The sequence below is a fragment of the Leptonychotes weddellii genome, chromosome 2 (assembly GCF_054177405.1).
Source record: "Leptonychotes weddellii isolate Sample4059 chromosome 2, ASM5417740v2, whole genome shotgun sequence".
In the NCBI taxonomy this organism is placed as follows: domain Eukaryota; kingdom Metazoa; phylum Chordata; class Mammalia; order Carnivora; family Phocidae; genus Leptonychotes; species Leptonychotes weddellii.
Genome location: NC_138370.1, coordinates 35,976,000 through 36,000,821, shown reverse-complemented (window position 1 = coordinate 36,000,821; position 24,822 = coordinate 35,976,000). Strand labels below are relative to the sequence as shown.

At 52.5% G+C, this 24,822-nt stretch overlaps 1 protein-coding gene and 1 long non-coding RNA gene across 3 annotated transcripts in view; both read left to right on the top strand.

Moving 5' to 3' along the window:
- LOC145718469 (uncharacterized) overlaps positions 1–24,822 on the top strand; it is a 436,241-nt gene that overhangs the window by 320,320 nt on the left and 91,099 nt on the right. The window lies entirely within an intron of this gene.
- The window catches only part of GFRA2 (GDNF family receptor alpha 2), a 137,652-nt gene that overhangs the window by 80,267 nt on the left and 32,563 nt on the right, over positions 1–24,822 (top strand). The window contains exons 8-9 of one of the 2 annotated variants that reach the window (XM_081809854.1): positions 1,882–1,935; positions 2,834–4,230. The exons of the other annotated variant lie outside the window; for it this stretch is intronic. Of the exons in view, the coding sequence (XP_081665980.1) occupies positions 1,882–1,935; positions 2,834–2,956 (177 nt within the window). The 3' untranslated portion in view covers positions 2,957–4,230. Of the gene's footprint in view, positions 1–1,881; positions 1,936–2,833; positions 4,231–24,822 lie in introns of those variants that run through there. 2 annotated transcript variants of the gene reach the window in all.

The following is a 24,822-nucleotide window of genomic DNA, read 5'->3' as shown; positions in this document are numbered from 1 at the left end:
TCCAGCCCCAGGCCCGTGGCTGCCGGGTGTCCGCATTCAGATCTCACCTCCTCCCTGCTGGCTGAGCCCCTGGTCCTGGTGCTCCTGTGCTCCCCGGGCTTCCCCCCACGTGGGGTGACCTGGGGCACGACCCTCCAGAGCCAGCGGTGGCCGTGCCTGTGCCGAGGACCCTGACAACTGGCGTCCCAGCACAGCAGCTTGCCAGGCCTCAGAGGTAACTTAGTTTAGTTGTCTTCTCCAACCTTATTTATTTATTTTTTTTGGAAGCAGTAGACTATTTTTAAAAATGATTTTTGTGTATAACTCCAACATACAAAACCAAAACAGACTTGCTTTGGTTGGAGTGGGGGTGAAGACGTTGATCCTGACTCTGCTTCCACGCAGGCTGCTTAGTGACACTGGGGGGGGGGGGCTGCACCGGAAGAGGACCTGTGTGGAGGGGACAGAGGCCTGCCAGACCTGGAAGCAGAGACAGCGCGGAGAGAATGCCAGGAGAAGCGGGGGCTGGGCCACGTGGCGCAGGATGGCACAGGATGGCACAGATGCTGCGAGTTGCTCAGAGGGGTGCCCGAGGGTGGATTGCTGAAGAGGAGGGCAGTTGGATGGAAGACCGTGATGACAGCACAGCCCCTAGGCGGAGTGGGCAGGCTCTGTCCCGCAGTGGCCTCCCACCGCCCTGGCTGGAGCTGCGCTTGGTGGGGGTGCTAGAATCCAGTCCTTGGGTTCCAGAGGGCCCTTCGGCGGGGACAAAGGTGGGTGGCTTGACCGGGCTGGATCTTGGCACCTGAAGTCACTGGCACTGTAGTCTTGAACGAGATCTTCCTGGGTCAGGTCCCCGGTTCTATTCCTGTTGTGCTCATCGTCACCGTGCTCACGTCTCCACCATTGGTAGAGACTTTGATTTTGGCTGGCCTCTGTGTGACAGCTGGGGCCTTGTTTGGCTGACCAGATGCCCTGGGTGGTAGATTGCCTATGATGTTTAAGGGATTATTGATACTTCTGGCCAAGAGCAGTGATTTAGGAATAATTTCTTGGGCTTCCCGGTGCTTTTGGTGGCCAGAGATTCCCCGCAAGTGCCTTGGGAACCAAGCCGTTCGAAGCCAGGGTAGAAACACCATGTCCCCCAGCTGGTTCCCATGGATCATTTTTATGACAGTAACAAAGGACGGTTCCTCATGCACACCCTCTGGTCCCACATCCAAGTGGTTATGCCAGGAATAGAGAACCCTGGCATCATCAGCAAGCCAGCATTCCTTTTTCATTCCTCGCCTTGGCCCCGGAGCTCCCAGGTGCCACACATCTGTTCAGGGTAGACTGGCCAGCACCTGGCCCTGTTGCCCGATGCCTTCCTAACATGCACCAGTGGCAGACATCACTAATCAATTACAGTTCTCTTCCCCACAAGCCCAGATAAGGGCTTAAGAGCTTTTTGGAGCTGGCACTTGGATCCCCGTTCTGATCTATGACATTCGTTCATTGATTCATCCTTTTATGCATCTAGGAAAGCATTTACTGAGCTGATGTTACAGGCCAGACACTGCCCAATGCAAGGAAAAGAAGCCATGGTCCCTGCCTCGTCAAGAGGAGCTCTGAGCATAGTCGACAGACATGCAAATGGCTTATTACTATATAATGCCTTAAGTTGGGGAGCAGAGTTAGCAGTCTCTTCTCCAGGAACCCAGGGGAGACAGGACCTAAGTGCTGATGGTGTGAGAAGCTGCCTGGGATTCAGCCAGCATCTTCTCATGCACCCTGTGCTTAATGACGTCAGTGGTGGGTGGCAGGGCCATGGAATATTTGGTTTCATTTGAGTCATGGGACAAAGTTGGCCAGAGAGCCGGCTCTGGTGGCCCGTCCTTACTAGCACCTTCTCTTCCACAGGAACAGGGGCTGAAGGCCAATAACTCCAAAGAGTTAAGCATGTGCTTCACAGAGGTGAGTGAGGGGCAGAGTGGGGGGTGGGTGCAGGGTCCAGAAGGGGGTGTTTCTCGGGTGAGTCTCGGACTTGGAGCCCCCAGATCCCATTGCATGGGCTGGGCTAGTTGAGCTTCTGGCCCGCCTAGATTGGGGTGGGCACTCACTGCTCGGGGTGCAGGCAGGGCTGTACCCAGGGCCCTCGGCTGTCTCCTTGGGTGAGACACAAGCAGCTGCTTGAGCAGAGGCCCTCTCAAGCCTTCCTGACTCTTCATGACATCTGTCCTGAGCACCTGCTCTATGCTGGTTTTATGATATTGAAGAGAGAGAGAGATGGAAAAAGACACAGTCCCTTCCTTGAAGGAGGCCCAACACAGGAGTGTATCTTTGACTACATCTATAGCGTGTGTGTAGGTATTTATATATGTATAAAAAGGAAAGAAAGCATTAACTTCTAAAGGAGAAGAGAGTTCGGACAAAGATGGGCAAGGAAGCTTCATGGAGCAGAGGGATTCAAAGTAATTTAGGAACAGGAAGAACAGAGCTTCTCCCTCCTCTCCTCTCAAGAAGCAGGTGCTTGGTGGACCCTGGGAACTTCTCCTTGAGATCTTAGTACCATGGCCCTCCTCTCTGGTCTGTGTCCATAGACCCCCTTCCTCACTTGGCAGCATCAGCCCCTTTTCCTGGGGACTGCTGCCCTGGCTCCTGGAGCCCAGGGTTCGGCTCAGCCCCATGGAAGCCCAGCTTCGTCTCCAGGGGAGCAGAAAGCAGGGCACCCTGGGTGGACCAGGAGGGCAGGGGTTCGAGGACTTTACTTCTTGAGTCCTTTTCTTTGCCTGACCACGGGCCTGCCGACTCATTTGGTTTTCTGTCTCTTGTTGTGTCTTTGCTTCTGTCCCCCCTTGTGCCATGGCCGCAGCTCACGACCAATATCATCCCAGGGAGTAACAAGGTGATCAAACCTAACTCAGGCCCCCGCAGAGCCACACCGTCGGCTGCCTTGACCGCTGTCTCCTTCCTGATGCTGAAGCTGGCCTTGTAGGCTCTGGGAACCATGTCGGGAGATTTCTGGAAACTACACAGATGAGAACACCCGCCTGGCAAAATGGAAACACACACAGACACACACACACCTTGCAAAAAAATTTTTGTCCCCCACCTTGTCTCTGAACCTGTCTCCTCCCAGGTTTCTTCTCTGGAGAAGTTTTTCTAAACCAAACAGACAAGCAGGCGGGCAGCCAGAGAGCTGGCCCAGAGGTCCCTCGGCAAGGGAAACCCAGTGCTGAGGAAGAGTGCGAGGGTCTAGAAATGCCCTTCATTTTCTGCTGGTGTTTTCCTCTCTGCATCCTGCTGACATAAGAGACCAAGATGACACCCCTGTGGCCCAAGGGACTTGAGGCTGTGCTGATGTGAACTGGGGGCAGGGTGGCGGCTCCTCTCCAGCCACCCACTCCAGGGACCTGCGGGGGACCTGGCAGAGGGCGTCGGGCAGCGGGCGGTGAGGCTGGCTGCTGGGGGTCCAGCCGGGTACCTCGGCACCCCCACTTGGCTTTGAGGATGGAGTTTATTTCACCCTCTCTGTCTGGGTTGAGTGGGTCTGCGTCTGACCTGGGAACCCCCAGTGATGCCTGTGGAGGGTGTGGCGCCGGGCTCCCCGACTGTGGCTGGAGGCAGGGCTGGGGCCAGCTCCAGGGGGCTTGGGGGCTCAGCCCTCCTGGGACATCCCCTTGGGCTGAGGGAGCAAACCTTGGGCACCAGCTCAAGGCTGATGCTTCCTCCTCCGTGGTAGGAATTTTGAAATCAAAGAGAAATGATCCTTTGTTGGCTCTTTTGGTTTCTTGTGGGTCCATTTGGTGGGTCTCCCCCCTCCCCCGCCCCAGGGAAAGGGGTCCCCGAGGGGGCAGAGAAGAGCCTGGTGGGACTCCTGCCGGCGCCGTGCTCTGGGGGCCATGGCTCCCTTTTCCTCTTTTCCACATTCTCTTCTCATTTCCCAGACGAACGCCAACCGTATGTACGTAACGTGACTCTTTTCTCAACATATATGTATATACACATCCGTATACATATATCGTGTGGTTTCCCCTTTTTTCCTTTTTTTAAGAAGCAAAACTATGGAAATAATACCCCCACAGATGAGCGAAAATGTATTATTGTAAAGTTTATTTTTTTTAATAATGTTGTCTATAATGGGAAAAAAACGGAGATTGCCTCCCTGTGTCTCTGCCCCCATCGGGCTGACTGGGCTGTGGAGGGGGGTTCCTGATCCGTATTCATACTTAGCCAAGGCTCCAATAAACATACTAGGAAGCAGTTTGCCTTCTGCCTCACTCCGGGCGTGCTTTCTCTCCCTGTTTTGTTCTTGGCCCAGTGCCACCTCTTGGCCGCTTACCTGGGCTCTTGACGGGCCTTGGGGAGAGTGTGTGTGTATGTGTGCGTGCACATGTGTCTCCATCCGTCATGTGTCTTCGGTGTGGGTGAGGGAGCTCTTTTAGGAGATGATTTTCCACTTGGTGGATCTCTGCATCCCGGCTCTGCTGAGCCTGCTGGGCCCTTCTTCACCCATCCTCTCCCGCCCCCCATTACCAATCAGTGCCAATGTCCCTTGGCCCCAGCCTTGATGAGAAAGAAAGCAGCCATGGGGTTGGACCAGGAGACAACTTGACCTTGACACCTCGGGTCTGTTTGGGTTTTAAGGCTGCCTGGGTGGTCCTATTAAGTGGTCCTGTTGGTGTTACGTAGAGTGAGGTGGTATATTCCCACTGGGACTCCTGGTTTATGTAAGGTATGTGATTGCGAAGGCAGGGACCTGGCCTTCTGGATCCCATCAGAGAAGGAAGATGACTGTGGTCCATCTCTTCTTCTCTTTTTCTCCGTTTACTGCCCAGGCTCCACCTGGACCCTGGGCCTGCCATATTCTCCTGGAGAGATTCTCCCTGGAAAAGACTGGGAGGATGCCTGCTGGCTGAGTGTGTGCGCACACCCCCACATGCAGGCTTGTGAGTGTTCGCATGCACATATGAGTGTGTGCACAGGGCAGGGAGGGAGGAGGAAGACTGCCACGTGGGGGGTGTTCCCACTGTCAGGGCTGCATGTGATCCCATCCTGTCACCACCGGGAGATGAGGTGCTGTTCTTCAGTCTCCCGATTCTGGGTTCCCCAAATGGCTCTTGGTTCCAGTTGCAGAGACACTGGCCACCATTGGCTTATGGTGGTTATAAGTGTGATGTATGTGTTCCAGCCTGTGCCTAGAGGGACAGTGCACAGCCAGCTCTCTTCCCCGGCCACCACTGGCCTTACTCCGGGTAGCGGTGGCTGTGGAGTTTGCTTGGGAATCCATGTTCTTTGTGAACAGCGAAGACTGGTTAACTTAAAAGGCTTTGGGGGGGAAAGGCTCACATAATCAGTGGAAGGTGGGGGGACCAGGGGAGGCTGGGGCAGGAACCAAAGGACATCCAAAGGGACAGAAGGCATGATCTACAGGGTCAGCATGCTGCTGCCTCTGGGATGAACGACCAGCAACTGTTGTCCAACTGGCTGCACTGGGGCCTTGTGCCTACCTCCTGCCATACTTTGGTGGGACAGGAGAATGTGTCCTGTCTGACATTCCTAATGTGGTTTAAGCCCTTGGCTTGCATAATGAAGGAGAGAAAATTTCCCAAAAGGAAATGGAGGTGCCATTAGGAAGGAGGGATGGATGCGGGGCAGCTTTACTGTGCCTTAAAACCTCTCCCTATCCAGGTATCACCTAGCTGAAATTTTACTATTAAATATTCATTCCTTTGGTTGAGATGATTCCTGTTCTCTGTGATCCTCTCAAAATATGTAAATAACACTGGGAAGAATAAAATGCTACTCCCTTAATGCTAATTAGGTTAATGGTTTGAATGAATCTTAGTTAACATTAAGACATTTGGGCCTAGACATTGAGATTGGGCTTGGGGGACAGTTAAGTGAAGAGGAGCAGGAACGGAATCAGGAGAAGATTGGTAGGGGCTCTGGAGATAGAGCTGAAATTATTTTAGGGTTCTTCTGGGGAGAGTCAGCTGCATGAAGAATAGGCTCACTGTGCCTTTACCCAGTCAGCATAGTCTGTACAATGTGCTTTCTTTGCCACTGGCCCCTTGGGGATTCCTGATCTGGGGCATGCATCTATCTGCAGCTAGGCCCCATACCTTGTCGAGACTGAGACCACATAGGAATGCTTTTCCCCTCCCCGGGGAAGCTTCCAGCCTGGGACAGTTTTGCTCAGTCAAGAACCCAGACATCCGCTTCCTGCCTGGCTCATGCCCTGCTGCCATCCTCTAACTAACGTAGCTGGGACCATTGGGACTGGGCTGAAGGCCCAGTGGAGACCTATGATGGCGGTGGATCCAAGAAGGCCAGTTCAGGATCACAGAGGACTCCATCAAGTGAGCTGCGCCCGGGTCCTGAGCTGACCTCAGTGGCAGGCTGCATAGCTGGACCTCTGCCTTGTTCTGAGACCAGACGCAGGGTCATTATCAGGTCCCTGCATCCCACACCTACCTTCATAACCTGCTTGCCAACATGGGTTTTGCAGGACTGAGCCCAACCCTGCTCTCTTGAGTCCTTTTAAGACACAAGCCCTGACTCTATCCTCAGGCCCTAGCTGGGTCCTGCTGTCTCCACCAGACTTTCTTGATGCCAAGCTTCTCCAGGGCTGCCAGGGTGGCCAACTGTCACCTGTGTCCTGGCTCTTGCCCACCCCCTATGCTAGTTAACTGCTGGTCACTGGGCTCTCAGGGTCCGACGGTCCACCTGTAATGGCTTAACTTCATGCCCAAGGGCCTCATGGGGGGTGGTGTGCATGCACACAAGCGTGCATGTGCCTGTCCCTATTTCCTAGGCCTGTCCCAGGGACTGCCAAATGCCCGTATAAGACAAAGACTTGCCTTTCCTCACATAAGCGCAAAGCCCCAGTGTTGCCTGGTGCGGGGGAAATGCTTTGTCAGCCTTTTCTAACTTGTGAAGTGAGTTCAAGCTGGGTCTTCCCTCTCTTGTAGGCGAGGATACCAGGGGATAAAACTGGCCACACGCTCCGTGTTAGTACAAGTAAATGTATTCATAGTCTGTTGCCCATTCTTTTAAAGTCTCAATGGGGAGTAGATATTTTTTAGAAATAGATTTAATTTTTTAAGGAAAAACCAAAGTCATTTGGAGCCAAAACTGGTAAAAAGTTGCTATCAAAGTGGTGGGTTTAAAAAGGCTGGTTACTGTCATCTTGTTCAACCTTGGTTACTTCATCTACAAAGTTCTGTTAGGTGATAATGAAGGCCCTTCTCAACTCAGCATCAGCTCTGGAGGGGGAGAGAGACACACGGACAGACAGAGGCCCACACCCGGGGCTTTTCCTGCCTGGGGAGCCACCCTCGTTCTGAGCAAGGCGGGGCAGCCCCATCTGCCCAAGTAGCCATTTGGAACTTCTAAGTTCAGTTGTGTTTTCTTTTTTATTTTTATTTATTTATTTATTTTTAAAGATTTTATTTATTTATTTGAGAGAGTGAGAGAGAGAGAGCACAAGAGGGGGGAGCGGGAGAGGGAGAAGCAGACTCCCTGCTGAGCAGGGAGCCCGATGCGGGACTCGATCCCGGGACTCCAGGATCATGACCTGAGCCGAAGGCAGTCGCTTAACCAACTGAGCCATCCAGGCGCCCTCAGTTGTGTTTTCTAAAAGCCCAGCCACACTATTTCATTGTTCCACTCCTATCTTAAAACAAGTGCGTGAGTGGAAAGGGCTTTGAAATCTTTGCAAAGATGTGGTTTATAGAATCAAGGCTGTGCAGGGAAGCATCAGTTAATCAGAACATGATTTGCCACATTCCACTTCTGGAGTGAAGTGCTTTCTTGTGCTGTACCTTCCAGAGCAGAGAAAGGGCGGTTGAACATTTTAGGAGGATTTTAATAGCATTACTCAAAACTGAAACGAAATGTGGCTATTTAAAAACACGTATATGTGAGATTTAACTAATGCTTCCATAGCCCCCACTGTGTGCCAGACACGGTTCCAAAATTGCATGAACATCCACTCATTTCCTTCCCACGGGGACACAGCGGGGCTGGCTCTGTCTCCCCATCCTGCAGATGAGCAGACTGAAGCACAGACAAGGGGCGAGCCTGCCCAAGATTGTACAGAGGGCCGGCGGCGGCGAGTGTGGATGGGCTGCCTTGTGGGTCGGGGCGCGAGCCGCCGGGCCAGGCTGCTGCGGAGCGGAGCCCACACATTTGCGCCCTGCTCTGTGCTGGCCCGCAGCCGGCCTGACCGAGGCAGTCCCTTACCTGGGGGGCTCCAGGTAATCTAGGCCCCATCACTGTGCTTGCCCTTCTCTCTACAGCCTCCAGGGCACACGGTGAGGGAGTTTTGTAAGCGAAGCTCATTAAGTCCAGGACAGCGTGGACTCAAGAAGGGAGAGAAGCGCAAGGAACATGCTCACCAGACATGGCTGCCGCGGACGTGGCTGACCCCAGGTCCCCCTCCGTGTGTGCTGGGATGGGTGTGGACCTTGTGGGGAAACAGCGTTGGCCGCAAGAGGGCCCCTTGAGGAAGGAGCCGCACCATCTAGGAACCTGCTTATTTGATGCTGAACTGCTCTTGCTTCGGGGACACCATGGTGTAGAGGAAAGAGGGTACGTGCCGCCGACCAGCTGGCTGATCATGTCCAGCATGGGCTTCAGGCTTCTCGTCGGTAAAATGGGGATGGCCGTCCCTGCCTCATAGCAACACTTGTTGGGATTAAATGGCCAAGGGCCTGGCACACGGTGGGCAGGCACTCAGCCAGGCCTCTCCCTTCACCAGTGGGCACGCTACCCTGGACCTCCACAGATTCTCGGCACCTGCCCGGCCTGCCAGGGCTCCTCTTAGCAGCCAGGTTCCTTGTGGCAAACACAAGAACATGGTGGTCATTAGGCCCCTGGGCTGCACTCTTTGAACCATTGCAGAGTGGGGTTGAGAGGGCAGGAGGGGTGGGGAGAGAAAAAAGGGAAACTTCTTTGTTATTTGTAAAGCAGCGTTGACTTGATCTACGGGTCACTGGGGACAGTGGCTACAGAACAGCCAAATGTCATGCTCTCTGGAGTGTTTTTGATTGGCCACCCCCTCTCCATGCATGAAGGCAGAGGACATGCCACTGCAGTGACATCTCAGCTCAAGGACACCAGGGCAAATGCATCTCAGGTCCCCAGCTCCAAACGGAGACCAGGAAGCATTGATCGGCCGTGGGGCCTGAGGGCAATGTCAGCACCCACGGGCGACAGGCTGGCCCGGGGTCCTGGTGGGCCCAAGGCAAGAGCAGAGCGACTTAGCTGCCATGGGCTCTTGGGAACAACCTGTGGGGAGGGAGACCCAGGCTCCTCTTCTGAGATGAATTCTGAGTTACCTCCATGCTTTCTGAGCAGAACTGGCTCTCCTCTGCGATTTCCCTATAGAAACAAGGCTGGCAATGAGGTGTGAGTCTGGCCATGTTCAAGCTCATAGGCTCTCCTCAAGAAGTATAGGTACACCTGGAAGGGTGTCAGAGGACCTGCATGCAAAGTCTGCCTGGCCATCCATCAGCTAAGTCACTGAACTTCTCTGAGCCACAGGAAGGTTGCTCTAGATCAGAGATCAGCAAATTTTTGTCTGTAAAGGGCCCCATAATAAGTATTTTTTTTTTTTTTTTTATTTGAGAGAGAATGAGAGACAGAGAGCATGAGAGGGAGGAGGGTCAGAGGGAGAAGCAGACTCCCTGCCGAGCAGGGAGCCCAATGTGGGACTCGATCCTGGGACTCCAGGATCATGACCTGAGCCGAAGGCAGTCGCCCAACCAACTGAGCCACCCAGGCGCCCCCCATAATAAGTATCTTAAGCTTTGTGTGTCATGCTGTCTTGGCTGCCAACTACCAGCTCGGCCTTTCATAGGCAATATGTAAATCATGGGGCCTGTGTTCCAATAAAACTGTTATTTACAAAGGTAGACTTGGCCTAGGGGTCATCGTTTACCACTCCTTGCTCTAATTAGTCTCTGAAGCCAAGCTCTCGATCCCCAGCAGCCTGACCACTGAGCTTTGGTGGCTGGAATCGTCCTGGGGTTGGAGGAAGAGAGAGGGCAGTCTGCTGCTGTGACAAGGGAGATGAAATTGTTGGGAGAAGGCACCAGAAGGAAGGGCCCTGCGAAGGGCGGGAAAGAGGAGAGAAACCAGGTACCCTGTGGGCTGTGCTCACAGCAGTGTGATCCAGAGCGTGGGGGCTGTGGTCGTGCTCTGTGCAGGGGCTTTGGGCCAGGCGGCAGATGGGGCTGACATTCAGCTGCACTCAACTCACCCATCCGTAGGCCCACCCTGGGCCCGCTTGAGGAGGGGGCACCGCTTGCTGGTTTGCACGAGGGCTCCTGAATGTGCTGCAGTAGGACCTGTGGCCGAGAGCAAGGGAAGCTGCCGTTCCAGGGCTGGGAGGGAAGAAGGGTCACACGCGCACACAGAGAAGGCGGGGTGTGGCAATGGGGCTCCCAAGAGCCCCCGTCTGGCTGTCAGCAAGTCACTTAACCTGGCCGGGCCTCCCTTTCCTCATCTACAAAGGGAAGGGTCAGAGACACTGCTCCCCAAGGTTCCTTTCCACAAATGGGCTTCTGTGATTTTATGACTGCCGGCTATTTCTGAACTCACCAGCCCGGCACAGGATGACTTGGAAGGAGACGGAATTCATCTCTCTTTCAATAAACACCACCACCCGCTTGGTTGCTCCGATTTTTCACCAAGTGTCTTGTGCAGAGCTTCGGACAGCTGCCGTGGGGCTCGTTCTGGCTATGGCTATGGTGGCGCCCCTCATGCTTGGCTCCATTTCTTCCCCTTTCAAGGCAGCGTTTCCCAGAAAGTCGACACCTGCTGGGGCCACGTGGAGCTGTGCCTACCATGTCCTGGCCTCCCCGGGGAGGCCGCGCTTGCATCCCCATCTAACCTGGATGCTGCCTTGCAGTCAGGGGTCTGGAGCTGTTTCCGCTTGGACCACCCAGGCCTGAAGTGACTAATCCTCATCAGGTATCTCTGCAGGAGGAGTTTGCCCAGCCCCCATGGCCAGCATGATTTGGGGTGCGGAAGCTCTTGCAGCCAGAAGAGAGGGTCCGGGGAACCCTCCCCCGTGGTTTTCCCTGGGTTCACCGTGGACTCGCCTCCTCCCCTCCCTGCCCAGCCTCATGCAGGAGGTTGACAACTTAAAATAAAGGCTGCAACTCTCACTGTCCTTCATTTAAAAACCAGAGTCTAGTCTGGCGGGCCGAACAAATCCTTGTGGGATGACACTTCTGGCCCGGTCCATCCTTCACTTTTATCCTCTGTGGAAGATGAAAGGCCTTTTTTTCAGGGGCCTCCACAACCTGAAATCACTCTTAATTCTCATTGTGTTAGAAAGCTGGGTGAGTGTGAGGCCACAGAACATGAAGGACTCTAAAATGCCCGTGTCCCGGAAGTTTGTTTATAGCATTTCAACCTGGGCGCTGCTGAAATAAACTTCTCTAACAAATGAGGAGGCAACTTTATTGGCTCCTGGAAATGGTCCAGAGGGGCTGTTGTCCCGGTGATGGGGTGACCCCTCGGCAGCCCCTCAAACCTGTCCAGGCCCGCGCATCTCAATGTCTGGGGCCTGGGCAGCCGTGGAGAGGACAGGTCTAGAAAGACCACCGGGCGGTGGGAGGAGTGCTTGTGGGGGCAGCCACAACTGCTGGGTCCCTGTCATGGGTGGGATGGGGCTGAGCCCAGGCAGTGGCCCTCAGTCCTCTGGGAGTTAGCTGGCACCCTGGCACCTGCCCCCGAGTCCGCTGGGCAAAGACCACATACATCTGGGGGACAATTCAGCCTGGTCCTGGGCATCTCCATGTGGACTTGGGGATTCACGGCTCCGGCATGACGTCCGATGGCGTCAGGACAGTGGGAGGGCTGGGGACGGGTACTACCTCCTTCTGAACTGGGCTGTGGCGTTGAGAGCAGAAGATGGGGGCTCCCTGGGATCCCTCCAACTTTCACCCTGGGGGCTGTTGGCCCAGAGACCCTCCCCTTTTCTCCTTACTTCACCCTCTGCGGTTGGGCAAGGGCTGTGGCCTCGGACACTTCCTTTTGTTGAAGCCACTCCAGAGCCTATACCTCGGGTAGGCAAATGCGGGGTTTGACTCTGGGTGGGGCTCAGCAGGTTAGCTGATTCCGAGGTGCTGTGCGGCACCAGGAACTCAGGCTTATTGTCACGGTCATTCTCTTCCTGCAATTCTGTCTTTCCTCCTCCTCCTTTCCATCGTCTTCTGCTGGGCTGCATTTCTCTGGTGTCACCTCCTCACGTGGGAGAGTTTGTTCAGTAAAGAAATGGGAGAAGTAAGGGCTTTCCTCCTCCGAGCCCTCTCCTTCATGTCAGGTTGCTCTTCCTCTTAGCGGCTGGGCCCACCTGAGCCATCTTGGGGGATGTGTCCCCACAAGATCCTTGAACTAGCTGCTGTCTGCTTCCATCTCAATTATGCCATCTGCGCTGTCCCCACCATCCGGTTCTGCCTGTTGAACAGCGTCCTCTCTGTGGGCTGTGGAGTTGAGAGCAGGAACTATGGGGTTCCCGTCAGCATGGTAGGCAGCCTCCCTCCACCCACGGGGTTCACCCTAGGAGCGCCATCTCCCCCACTAGTAGCCTCTTCAACTTTTCCTGTGCATTTTCTTCCATCAGCTGGGGCCAAACTCTTCTCATTTGAATGAAATGGGAGGTCAAGGGAGACTCATCTGAATGAATAAAAAAAATTGAACTTTAGAATCTTGCTTAACAAGTAATATGATCTCTTTGTAGTAGGCCAAAGCCCTTGTAACGGCCTGTGAGACCCATGGGATCTGGCTGGCCGCCTTCCCACCTCCTTGCCAGTTGCGCTCCCCTGCTCACTCGCCCCAGCCACGCTGCCTCCTTGCTCTTCTTTGAACATGCCCGGTTGGCTCCCACCTCAGGGTCTGTGCAGTGGCTCTTCCCCTTGTCTAGAGTGTTCTTCTCCTAATCATGATAGCTACCTTCCCTGCTCCCTACTTGAAGTCCCTGCTCACATGTCATCCAGTTAATGAGTCCCTTCTTGTCCAGGACACCTCTCTCAGCCCCCTCCTTCAGGACTTCCCATTTCTTAACCCTCCACTTCTCCAAAGCACGTGTCCCCTTCTGACAGACTATACATACACATGTATGTTCATGTGTGTTTGGGGTGTGCGTGTATGTATGTATATCCAGTATTTATGACCTGTCTCCTTCCACTACAGTGTAAACTCCAAGAGGGCCGGATCTCCATCTGTTGTTTTTTCATTGCCATCTCCAGGCACCCGGAACAGTGCCTGGCAGAGAGGGAACCTCAGCAAAAGTCTGTTGACTGACTGAAAGAAAGTAGATAAGGAGTTTCAGTGGGTCCCAGGAGAATGTGCAGGGGGCACATTGAGAGAAGACAGGGTGTGGGAGGAACAAAGAGAATATTGAATTAGCATATCAAAGCAGAAGCCCAGAGAGTGCTGGCCTGGGACAGCTTTTCCTTATTGTTGAAACTGGGACGCCTGGGTGGCTCAGTGGGTTAAGCGTCTACCTTGGGCTCAGGTCATGGTCCCAGGGTCCTGGGATCGAGTCCCACATCGGGCTCCCTCCTCAGCAGGGAGCCTGCTTCTCCCTCTGCCTGCCACTCCCTGTGCTTGTGCTCTTACCCTCTCTCTGACAAAAAAATAAATAAAATCTTAAAAAAAAAGAAAAGAAAAGAAACAAGTCCAAAATCTGTATTCTCTCCCAGGGCCACACAGTGCGTTCTTAACAGCAGGGCCGAGCCTAGAACTCAGGACTCTCTTAGTCTGATCTTCCTCCTTCCACCCTGAACAATGGTTTCTTCTCTCAGGTGGTTGCCTACATACCCTGTGATCTCATTTAAAGGAATTAATTTGCTTAGCAAACTCTTCCGGTGGGTAGAACAAAGGGAAATTTCCATGGAGCCAGTGAAGCACCACGGATTTACACCTGGTCAGATTTGGTGAGGGGGTCTAAAGAAAATCCTTGGCCGAGGATGGAGACTCGAACATCTGTTTTAAACAAATTCAGCGGAGTTCCTCTGCAGGAAGCTTATTTTATAATCAAGCTGGCATGCATCTGGATTTCTCCATCCCGTCCCTCCAAATCACTCTGTGTCCTGGTTTACCCAGGTTCACCCTCCTAGTTAAAAAATTGGGAAGTTAGTAAGGAAAAACCTACCTGGGGTAGGAGCCTGAGCTGGGAAGGGTTAAAGAGGGGCCCTGAATGGAGAGGCAGAAGAAGGGGGCAGGGGGCTTATTCACTTTGTGGAGCTACTGATAATAAAAGGGGAAAATTAAGTCTTGCTTGTTCAGGTATGTGATTGAGAAAGGCCATCAGCAGAGGGACGAGGAGCTTGTTAGAAATCACCAGGCCATTGCAGCCGAGATCAACAGCTGCCTCTTGAAATGGGGAGGACATAGATACAATCTCAGGAAGGCGATAAAATGGGAAGGTTCCAGTGTGACCTGGTGAACAAACAGAACCTCATCCAAAGTCTATTTGGGTGAGCAGCCTCCTTATCATAATTATCCCCCCAGCCACCGGTGATAGGGCGTGAGGGGCACTGGTCAGGGGGCCGGAGTCAGGGGTCAGAGGCAAAGTTTCCTGGCCTCCCGTCGGGTGCACAAAGCTGCTGACTTTTCAAGACAAAGGAGAAGTCCGGGACCAGGAACGGCAAACCCTGGGTCTTAAGGTTTTGAAATTTACTGGCAGTCTTCTACTTAAGAAACTGCTTCGTGTGCATGACGCGGGGCCCTCCTCTCCATTCTCTCTTCCCTGTGCCCCTGCTCTGCTGTGAGCGGGGGGTGGGGGTGTGCGCACCCGTGGGTATATATATACAGGCACACACGCTCACATTTCTTCTTGGCAGAACAATGAGGGTGGGTGGACTTGTTGACTCTGACAATTCTCTGAACCAAACCCAAGTTCCTTTGGGGGAAGCTGACTGCCTGACAAGTCGAAGGGCAGTGGGCTGAGACAGGGCACGGCCCTGGAGACCGGGCTCTTCGGCCCAGCCCTGCAGCCACCCAGCTGCTTGTGGTCTCAGGTGACCAGGGGGACCGCGGTTGGGCCTGGCAGCAGGCAGGGGGGGAAGCCCACGCTGCAGGGACGGGGTCCTGCTGCCTGTCCACCTGCCTTCCTGTCTCAAATCCGACTGAGAGCCCGTCAGTCCAGGGCGTTTCCTTCAATGGCCCCTGTGATGGCACTCTTCCTGTGATAATTTGCAGCTAGTGAAGAATTTTGCTAACCCCTTCATTTGGCTTTTAAAAATGTCATTACCTATTTGCACATGAACTCAGAGAGAAATCAAAAGAAGAGTGGATGGGGAGAAAAGCATCCCCAGGGAAGGCTGTAGAGGAATTTCCCCTTTCACTTTAATTGGCTTCCCTGTGCATGGGGGAGATTGCCTCACAATAAAAGATGGATAAGATTTTGAGACTGCATCCCTTTGGATGGGGTCTAGGAAGTATTTGCCCTTTGGGGAATTCTGTGCATGGCCCTCAGGGCTGCATTGAAGTGGCAGTGTCCCTCAGATGGGAAACTGGCAAAGGGCAGAGGGGTTCTAACGAGTTCCTCATCACTGAGGGTAGTCACTGGTGGGGGCTTTTTTTTTTTTTTTTAAGATTTATTTATTCATTTGAGAGAGAAAGAGAGAGAGAGAAGGGGAGGAGCAGAGGGAGAGGGAGAGAGAATCCCAAGTAGACTCTGCACTGAGCATGGAGTCTGATGCTGGGCTCGATCTCATGACCCCGAGATCACAGCCTGAACCGAAACCAAAAATCTGATTCTCAACCGACTGCACCACCCAGGTGCCCCGTTTTTGACTGACTGCTCCACTAGGATGGGCAAGGCCTTTTGCTGGGCCTGGAGGAAAAGGTGTGAGGGAGGCGGTATCTGACTGAGAGTCAGGAAAGCAAGGCTGTGGTCCCTGTGCTGGTCCAGGGGACTGCCTTGTAGGTCTGCCTCAATTTCCTCTTCTGCCAATGAGTGGTTTGGAGCATGTGCTTAGGCAATCTAGAATGAGTGGAATGGGTGAGAGCTGTGGGTGACCCACTGGAGCGGATGGGCTGTCTCAGTGGAGCCAGTTCCGGATCCAGCTCCTTCAAAGACAAGCTCCCACGAAGTGACCCTGGGAAGCCACCAAACCTCTGTAAGTCTCAATTTGTCACCCGTAAAGGGGGATAAGTGACCCTTCTTTTGAAGAGTTGGGAGTATTGAATGAGCTAATGTGAATGTAGTGCGGGGCCTGGCACACAGTAGGCTCTTAACAGAATAGGTTGCCTTCTCGTGTCCTTATTTCCTCATTGCCCGCACCCAAGTCTTTCTCACTCACTTGCTGCACCAGGTTTGAGAATTGGAAAGCCAGATACGGCGACTGTATGAGTTTGATTCCCTGTATAAATAGGTGCATTGGGGGACATTCTAACATTCTACTCTTGGCTCTCTTGGGGGATCGCTGTAAGTCACAGCGGCTTGATGAAGGTTTGCTTTGTCTGTAAGCCCATTCTGGAAGACACTGCCCATTATAGGCAATGTCCCTGAAATACACGATCTTAGATTTTAGTACAGGAAAAATGAAGTCCTCCTTGATGTTAGACCACTATAGACAGATCATATTTCCCCTTTTGGCCTTGGTTGCCAGAAAACTCAATTAAATTTTGTGCTTAGGAGCTATAATACTTTAAGTACTCCTACTACCTAACCTCTCTCACACATCCTTCAGGGAAACCTCGGACTCCCTGAGTCTGGGACAGAGGCCCACTTTAGCGCTTGTGGTATTCATGCTTTCCTCAGACAGAGCACTGTCAGGCTGATGTCCCCCCCTTTCTCTCAACACACACACACACAAGCACAACGCAGTCAACACATACATGTACACACAGGTGTGCATGCACACACACACATGTAGGCATGCATGCACACACATGTGCTCACCCCCCGCCCCCAGCTCTAAGTTCCTTGAGGCCAGAGAATGTCTTTCAGCTCAGTACCTCAGCACAGAACACCTGGCATCTGAAATCTATCAGATACTCAATAAATGCTCATCGACCAGAGGTGAATGAATGAACAAATGGTTATATAAGACATTTCAGTTCAGGCATCAGACGTAATCATCTTTTCTATTCAATGAGGCTTGATCTTTCACATTTCGATCTTTTACAATTAGTGTGCCCCTTTCATTGTAAATACAACCCTAAAGCTTTTGGAATTATGTGGGGTTAGGGATGTAAATAAATGAACAAATGAATAACCAACTTTCTCGGCCACGACGCCTCCTGCACCAGCTCCAGCCCGAGAGCGCCTTGTGTTCTGGACCATAGTCTTTGGAGTAGCGCAGGACTCGCATTTTCTTGGCTCTGTCACTTAGCTGCTGTGTGCACTTGGGCAAGCTGTTCTGCCTCTCTGACCTCTTGTTGTCTTATTTATAAAAATGGAGGTAAAGAAATTTCCTTCAAAGGGCAGTGGGAGACTAAACAGACCACAATGGTGAAGTGTGTCCATTTGGCGCATAGCGAGTGCTCAGCAAACATTTCTGATGAAGGAGTCCAGCGTGGTGATGTGATGCACCGTACGTGTCCTGTCATTCTTACTTCCCTGGAAGCTCCTCGAGGCCAGTACTCTGTCTGACACTGCTTTTGTATAAGCTTGACTGCCTGGCTGGACACACTGGCTCTGCAAACCCCTGAATAAACTTCTGAACACACTGGAGACACTGTCCAGACAAATACCGGTCTGGTTCATGAATTTGCAGCACATGGACCTGGGAGGGGCCCTTGAGGTCAGGGGTCAGCTTCTCATTTTTTTGTGGGAGAAATTGGGGTCTAGGCAGGTACCCCAGGCCACACTGCTGGGCGGACGGCCTGACCCAGACCCTGGGTTCCTGACATCAGGTGAGAACACCTTCCCCTCCGTTGGGCCCCTGGCCCGGACGGACTGAGCCTGGCCCAGGATATTGGCCCTCCCAGTTCATGGCTTCGGGGCTCTGTCCTGAAGCCACAGTAATTACCCATGGCGTAGGCTTGGAGCTTTATGTTTCCAAAGTGCTGTTTCACAGCCGTGATCTCATTTCATCCTCGCAGGGACTGTGTGAAGCAGGCCGGCGGGCGTTTTCATCTGGATTCTCTGTGAGCAGCTCAAGGCCCAGAGAGGTCAAGTGCTGCGGTGGAGATCCCCCAGCCAGCTCGCGGCCCGGCTGGAGTAGAAAGTGCCGCGGGGCCCCTGGTTCAGGGCTCTCTGCCCTGTGCCTGGTGGGAGCGCCTCCAGGGGCTGTGTCTGGCAGCTGGTACAGTCTCTGAAGTTTGCTCGGAAGGAGGTCAGAGCCTGAACACCAACCAGTCCAGCCTGCAGAAGCCAAGAGGGCCTGGCCTTCTGGTAAGGCCACCTCTGCCCACGGCTTACACGGGATGCTGGCGTCAGGGGAAGACAGGGGGCTTAGCTTTGAAGGACTTGATTTGTCTCTGGGGCTGGGTTCAAAGGCAAAAGCTCTGACAGGCAGTGTTGCCGAAGACAGTATTAATGTGGCCGGGGCTGGGTGGAGGGGGGGCGGCGTGGGGAGTAAAGGCTCTGAAGTTTGCCTGTGAAGCTCTATCATGTATACACACAGGCCTCCGTTTGGAGTGGCCACCCAGACACACGCACGGATTGGCATTTAGCAACTTTCCAAATTCGAATTGCAGTATAAAATTAAATCCACATTTAAGGGCTTTTAAAGCATAGCCTATTTATTCAGTGGCTCTTTATGAAGCCCTCACCAATTTATAATCTATGCGGTAACTCACTCCACACTGCTGAGAGCTGGGTGTTAACCCTTACCTGGAAGAATCATCTCTCCCCAGACGGAGCCAGTCTCAGTAACCTGGGTCTGCAAGACGATGGAGGCCCAGGGGTTGCTGCTCCCTCAAGGAGGCCGATAGGCACCTGGTAGGGGGAGGTGATCTGTGTGTACCCTGCCCCTTGCCCCGATGACCTACTTCTCCTGGTCCTCTGGAAATCCCTGCGGGCCTGGAGCCTGAGATGCAGAAAAATTGATTGATTCAACACCATTTATCTAGAGCCCACTGTGTGCTGACCAGGGGGGAGCCCAAGGAGGACATGGGCCAGCCGGCAGGGTGGGCTTCCCCTTCACATGCATGGGTGACTGGTGCCATGAACTCTTCCCCCCAGCCTCCTCCCCGCACCTTCTTGGGGAGTGAAGAAAGACGTGGCAGCCCCCCAGGAAGACCCCCAGGCCTTGGCTTAGCTCCTTTGGGTGGACAGGCTATTCTCTGATGGTTTTCAATTAAGTCTGTCCTAGGGAGGAAAATCCTTTCCTGACACTTGGGCTAATGCAAGCGACTTTCTCTGCGGTGTCCTTCTGGAGAACGACTCGGGCCTTAGGGGGTATTTCTTCCACTTCTGTTGGGGAGCATTTGTGCTAATAATTTGCAGTCTCAGTTACATAACCGGGCCTTTGTCAGTGGTTTTCCAATGGGACCTTATGTGACGTTGGGGTTGGCTGTTCAGTAAGCATTTCTGAGGAAAGCTCCAGAAAGCCCATGGTGCTGTAATTGTGCTTCTGTCCTGCTGGGCTCCGCATGCCACTGGGGCTCTAACTCAGGCTTCCAAACCTTTGTGGTGCTCTCTGTCCCTGAGGCAGCTGCTCCTGAGCACGCTCAATCCCCGAAAGCCCCTGAGTTCCCGAGCCCCACTGAGTGCGTCTGCACTGGCTGGGCCCAGCACACCTAGCTCTGGCCTCGGTGGGAGCAGGGACATTTATGGCAAGGGGCAGAGTGTGGTAGAAAGAGCTCTCCTACAGGAAATGTGAGCCCAAGCCAGCCCCGCGCCCTCTTGTTCAATGTAATGCTCCCACTTCAGACCTCATTACCTAAGATCTCATTAATGGCAACAATAGTAACTAACATTAATTGAGTGCCTTTTAGGCATTTTACATGTGTTATCTTATTTAATCCTATTCATGTTCCTATGAGGAGCTGGTATCATTCTCTCCATCTTACGAACATGGAAACTGAGGCTAACAGGTTTAATACCTTGTCCAAGGTCACTTAGTTGTGGTAGGTGGTGGTGGCGGATGGCTGGGATTTGAAGCTGGGGTCTCCTATGTAATGCTTTGTTAGCTTGTCCATTGGTACACGCACAGACTGGATGTTTTCTCTAAATCCAGCTCTGAAGTCCTTGCCCTGGAGAAGCTCAGAGTCTAAGGGGGGAGGCTGTCCTCGAAGCGCACCGTGTGGGCACAGCCGAGGGGAAAGTGCTCGGAGAGGGTGTGCAGAGCACACAGCCCTGGAGGGCCCCACAAGGGTAGGCTAAGCATCAGCGACTCTTGGCATACAGGAAAGGCTCAGGCTTCATGGAAGCAGAGGGTGCTTGAACTGAGTCTGGAAGAATGGGCAAGAGATGCCAGGCAGCCCCGGGGAAAAGGGCACCCGGCAGAAGGAACAGCCTCTGCGGACGCACAGAGGGATGAAGCTAGCGCTGCTGCTGAGCACCTTGAGTTGTTTGGTGGGGCTGGACTATGACAGGCCCAGGACCAATGGCAGGCTCATATGTCTGGAGGAAGTCTCATATGGATGGAGGGAAGGGCCTACATGGAAAGACAAGGGGAAAGTTAAGTCCATGGATCTCAACGTCGTGCCAAGGCCCATCTCTGCTATCCATCGATGCCTTTCTCTTCAACTTAAAACCCATTTTGCAGGGGCGCCTGGGTGGCTCAGTTGGTTAAGCGACTGCCTTCGGCTCAGGTCATGATCCTGGAGTCCCGGGATCAAGTCCCGCATCGGGCTCCCTGCTCGGCAGGGAGTCTGCTTCTCCCTCTGACCCTCCCCCCTCTCATGTGCTCTCTGTCTCTCATTCTCTCTCTCTCTCAAATAAATAAATAAAATCTTTAAAAAAAAACAAAAAACAAACCCATTTTGCATATGGTCCCCTTTGGTGTCAGCGTTACAGGCTGTCAGACATGCGTTAAGCAGTTGCAAGCTGCTGAACCCAGCTACGTGCTCTGGGCCGTCTGGGATCTGGGAATCTCTCTCTCCTTGTAAAACCTCCCCCCGCCCTCACCCCACAGTCTTAACACATGGGAAGTACCTACTATACTCGTCACTTGTCTTTCTCGGTCCTCCCCGCTGCCCACCAACCACTACAGCGACACTGAGCAGTCTCAATCCTAAATTGGATGTTCAGGAGATGATGAAATTAGTGTGTCCTGCTGAACTTCTTCAGTGTCTCTTATGTCCTCTTGGAAAATCTCAAGTAATAGGAGTGAACTAGGAACAGTTGGGATGAATGTTGGCCCCAAATATTATCATAGCAGGATTAGTTGGAGGGGGGCGGTGAAGGACACGGTCAATTCAGGCTTCACACTCACCATGCTTATCACCCCATTCCACACCGGCCTCCAGACCCTGAAGCTGAATCTCATTCTCCCCTGCCCCCAGCTCCACCTGTGTTCTTGGATGGGAAGATTCCATATCATGAAAAGGCCCAGACTCCCTGGGTTAATGTATACATTCAATATAATTCCAATAACATACCAATGGGTCTTATTTTCCCCCTAGAACTAGACAAAGCATCTTAAAGTTTATACGAAAATTTAAACAAGCCCCAAACCCTGAGAAATAACTAAAAAAAATAGAAAGAGCAGGGAGTGGAGACTAGCCCTACCAGACAACTTGCAAATACTATACAGCCTAAGTAATTGGAATGTGGCATGGACAGATAGACCAAAGGGACAGAACGCTCCCGAGATAGGCCCAGCACATATATAAGAAATTAGTAAATGATACAGGTGGCCTCCCAAATCAATATGGTAAAGATCAATTTTAAATAAAGGCTATGGGGACCACAAAATAGCCATTTTTGGAAAAAGATAAATTTGGTTCTGTGCTTCATACCATGCATTGGGAAACTCTCCAGGTGGAACAAAGATTTAAATGTTAAACACACACACATATGCTATGAGGAAACATGGAGATCACCTTGGATGAGGACAGCCTTTTTAACTATGATTCAAAATCTAGAAGCCAAGGAAAAGATGGGTAAATTTGATTATGTGAAAATAAAAAAGTTTATGCATGTCTGAAACACCGTAAGTAGAGTCAAAAGGCAAATGACAAACTGAGAAAAGGTACTTGCAATGCATATCACAAAGCTAATCCTTCTAACCTGAAAAGAATTAGAATTCAGAAAGATCCATACCCAGTAGGAAAATGGACAGGGGATATGAACACCGAGTTCACAAAACAGAAATGCAAATGGTCTTTTCCTCTTCCAACAGATGCACACCCTGTTCATAGTGGGAGGGGTGCAAATTCACAAAACAGAAATGCAAATGGTCTTTTCCTCTTCCAACAGATGCACACCCTGTTCACAGTGGGAGGGGTGCAAATGAAAACGACACCGGGAGATACCAGTTTTCACCTCTAAGCTCTGGCAAATTCCCAGATCTTGACGATACACAGTGCTGGCTAAATTGTGGGGAAGCACGCGGCCTCCGCCATGGCTGGTGGGGTATAAAGCGAAGTGCTTCCCTAGGTGAAACCCTGGTAATGTCTTCCCCCATCACAAATGCTTCTGCCCCCCCGCCCAGCCATCCCACTGTGGGGGTCTGTCCTACAGACACAGCTACACAGGTGTGACGTCACATATGTACAAAGCCATTCATGACGGTGTTGCTGCTGACCGAGCGCTGGGAACACCCCCATGTCTGGCAACGGGAGGGGATGAATACACTATGGTACATCTACCCAGTGGAAAACTGCAGCAGGGAAAAACAGGGAAATCTCCATGCAGGGATGTGTGGAGATCTCCAGGTTATTTTTGTTAAGTGAAAAAAACTAGGTAGAGAATATGTAAACAGTATCATATCTTTTGTGGAAAAATGGGAAGAAATACGAATATTTATATATTCATTCGTGCTTGTATTTGCATGAAGAAACATTGGGGGGGGTAACAAGGATTGGATCAAAGGGTTCTCTGTGGTGGGGAACAGGGGAGGTACGGAACCGGTCTTCTCTGGGTTTCTTTAGTTAGTTGGGGCTTTTGATGAATACATTTTTTATCTGACTTGTCCTGGAAGTCCGTATGTTCTAACCTAGCTTGATCTTAAGAATCACTTGGGTTACTTGTTAAAATGAATCCAGATCCCAGGCCTCTGTTTGCAATGGGCCCTGGGAATGTGCGTTTTCCCGCAGGCACCAGGTTTCCCTGTGAGGGGGGAAGCTAGGGGAGTGCTGAAGCCCATCTGTGGCCACAGGAGCCAGGCGGACAAGACCAACCCTGTGTCATGACCTGGGTCCCGAAAACCCGGGTTTCAATGGAATGGGCATGGAAATCTTGCTCCTTCCCCTGGGGATCCTGCTCTGCTCCCCCATGAGGCTGGTCCTCCCATCCCACGGAGAAGCACGGCCGTTATGTGCCTTTCTCCAGCAATCAAAAGCATGTTGGATTTCATTTTCCACAGTTTTGCATTATGAAAATGACATACATTTATTTTTGTTTTTAAATATGAAATATTATACTCTTGAAGATACTTTTTCAAACTACCCCTACCCTGGCCCGTTCCCCAGGGCATTCTGAAACTCCGATGAATATCTCTATTCACCCACCCAGCAGTGTCCCTCTCCTACCCCCAAACCTCGCTCAAGGAAACCGATGGAAAATGCTTCAAGTGATCCCTCTGGTCTTTCTTCTCCTTCCAGGAAGCACGGCCTTCATGTCTATGGAGCGGATAATGCAGAGGGAGCCCCTAGTCCTGAGAGGCGGGCTTTGGGTCACAGTGGCAGCTCCGTGGCCCTGGGGCAATCTCCTGGCACCGGGCCGCCTCCCCTTTCTCTCCTCCTGGAGGTCTCCTCCCTGCCCACAGGCTGTGTGTCCCCAGGGCCGTGTGTCCCACGGGCAGGTTACCTGTGTTGCCTCATCTCCTTGCTGCCTAGGCACATAAGCCTCCCTCCACTTTAAAGGGTTTTTATAATTAATTAATTAACTATTTTTTTAGAGAGAGAGTGCGAGCGGGAGGTGGGGGGCAGAGGGAGAGGGAGAGAGAGAATCCTTAAGCAGGCTCCATGCCCAGCGTGAAGCCTGCTGTGGGGTTTGATCGCGTGACCCCGAGATCATGATCTGAGCTGAAATCAAGAGTCAGACGCTTAACTGAGCCACCCAGGCTCCCCCTTTGTAAAGGTTTTATTGGTAATCCCCATGGGGGAGCAGTAAGGAGTAACCCAAGTAATGACCACGCAGGAGGTACAGAGGCTGAGGAAACAAGACCATGGTCTTGGTCCTCAGGCGTCAGTTTTGAGGCCCTCTCTGGGGTGTGCTCTGGAAGTTAGGGAGATGTTCCTGGAGACCCTGTGCTAAGTGTCGGCCCTGTAAGCCCCTCAGCTGCCGAGAATGTGCCAGGGGGACCCGGAGGGGCTCTGGCTGAGCAGCGTCCAGCGAGGGCTCGCTGTGGGACCACAGCCAGAGGGGCAAGACACGGAAAGAAAGTGGGCTTCGAGCTGTGGAGGCCAGCCATCCCCAAGGACAGTGGTGGTTCTCTGCAGCCTGGCCCTTTGCCCCACCCTCTCTTGGCTGCTCTTGCAGCTTGGTTGTTTTTGAGTTTTTGTGTGTGGGTTTTTTGTTTTTGTTTTTTGGTGTCAGGAGGAAAAAGTCTATTTCCTTCCTCTTTCTCTCTGAAGTCCCCGAGGACTAATGAGAACGTGTCCTGGGAAAACTTGGGTTTTCCAACAAAATGTGCGAACAACAAGGAATCATGAGCCAGAGATTACTTTTGCCAAGCCCGGCCTGTAGTAGGCGTTGGGTGTGTGATGCTGGCAAGAGCAGCCCCCTCGCCAGCACCCTACCCTGCCTGGATTCCACCTGTGATCCCGGCACCC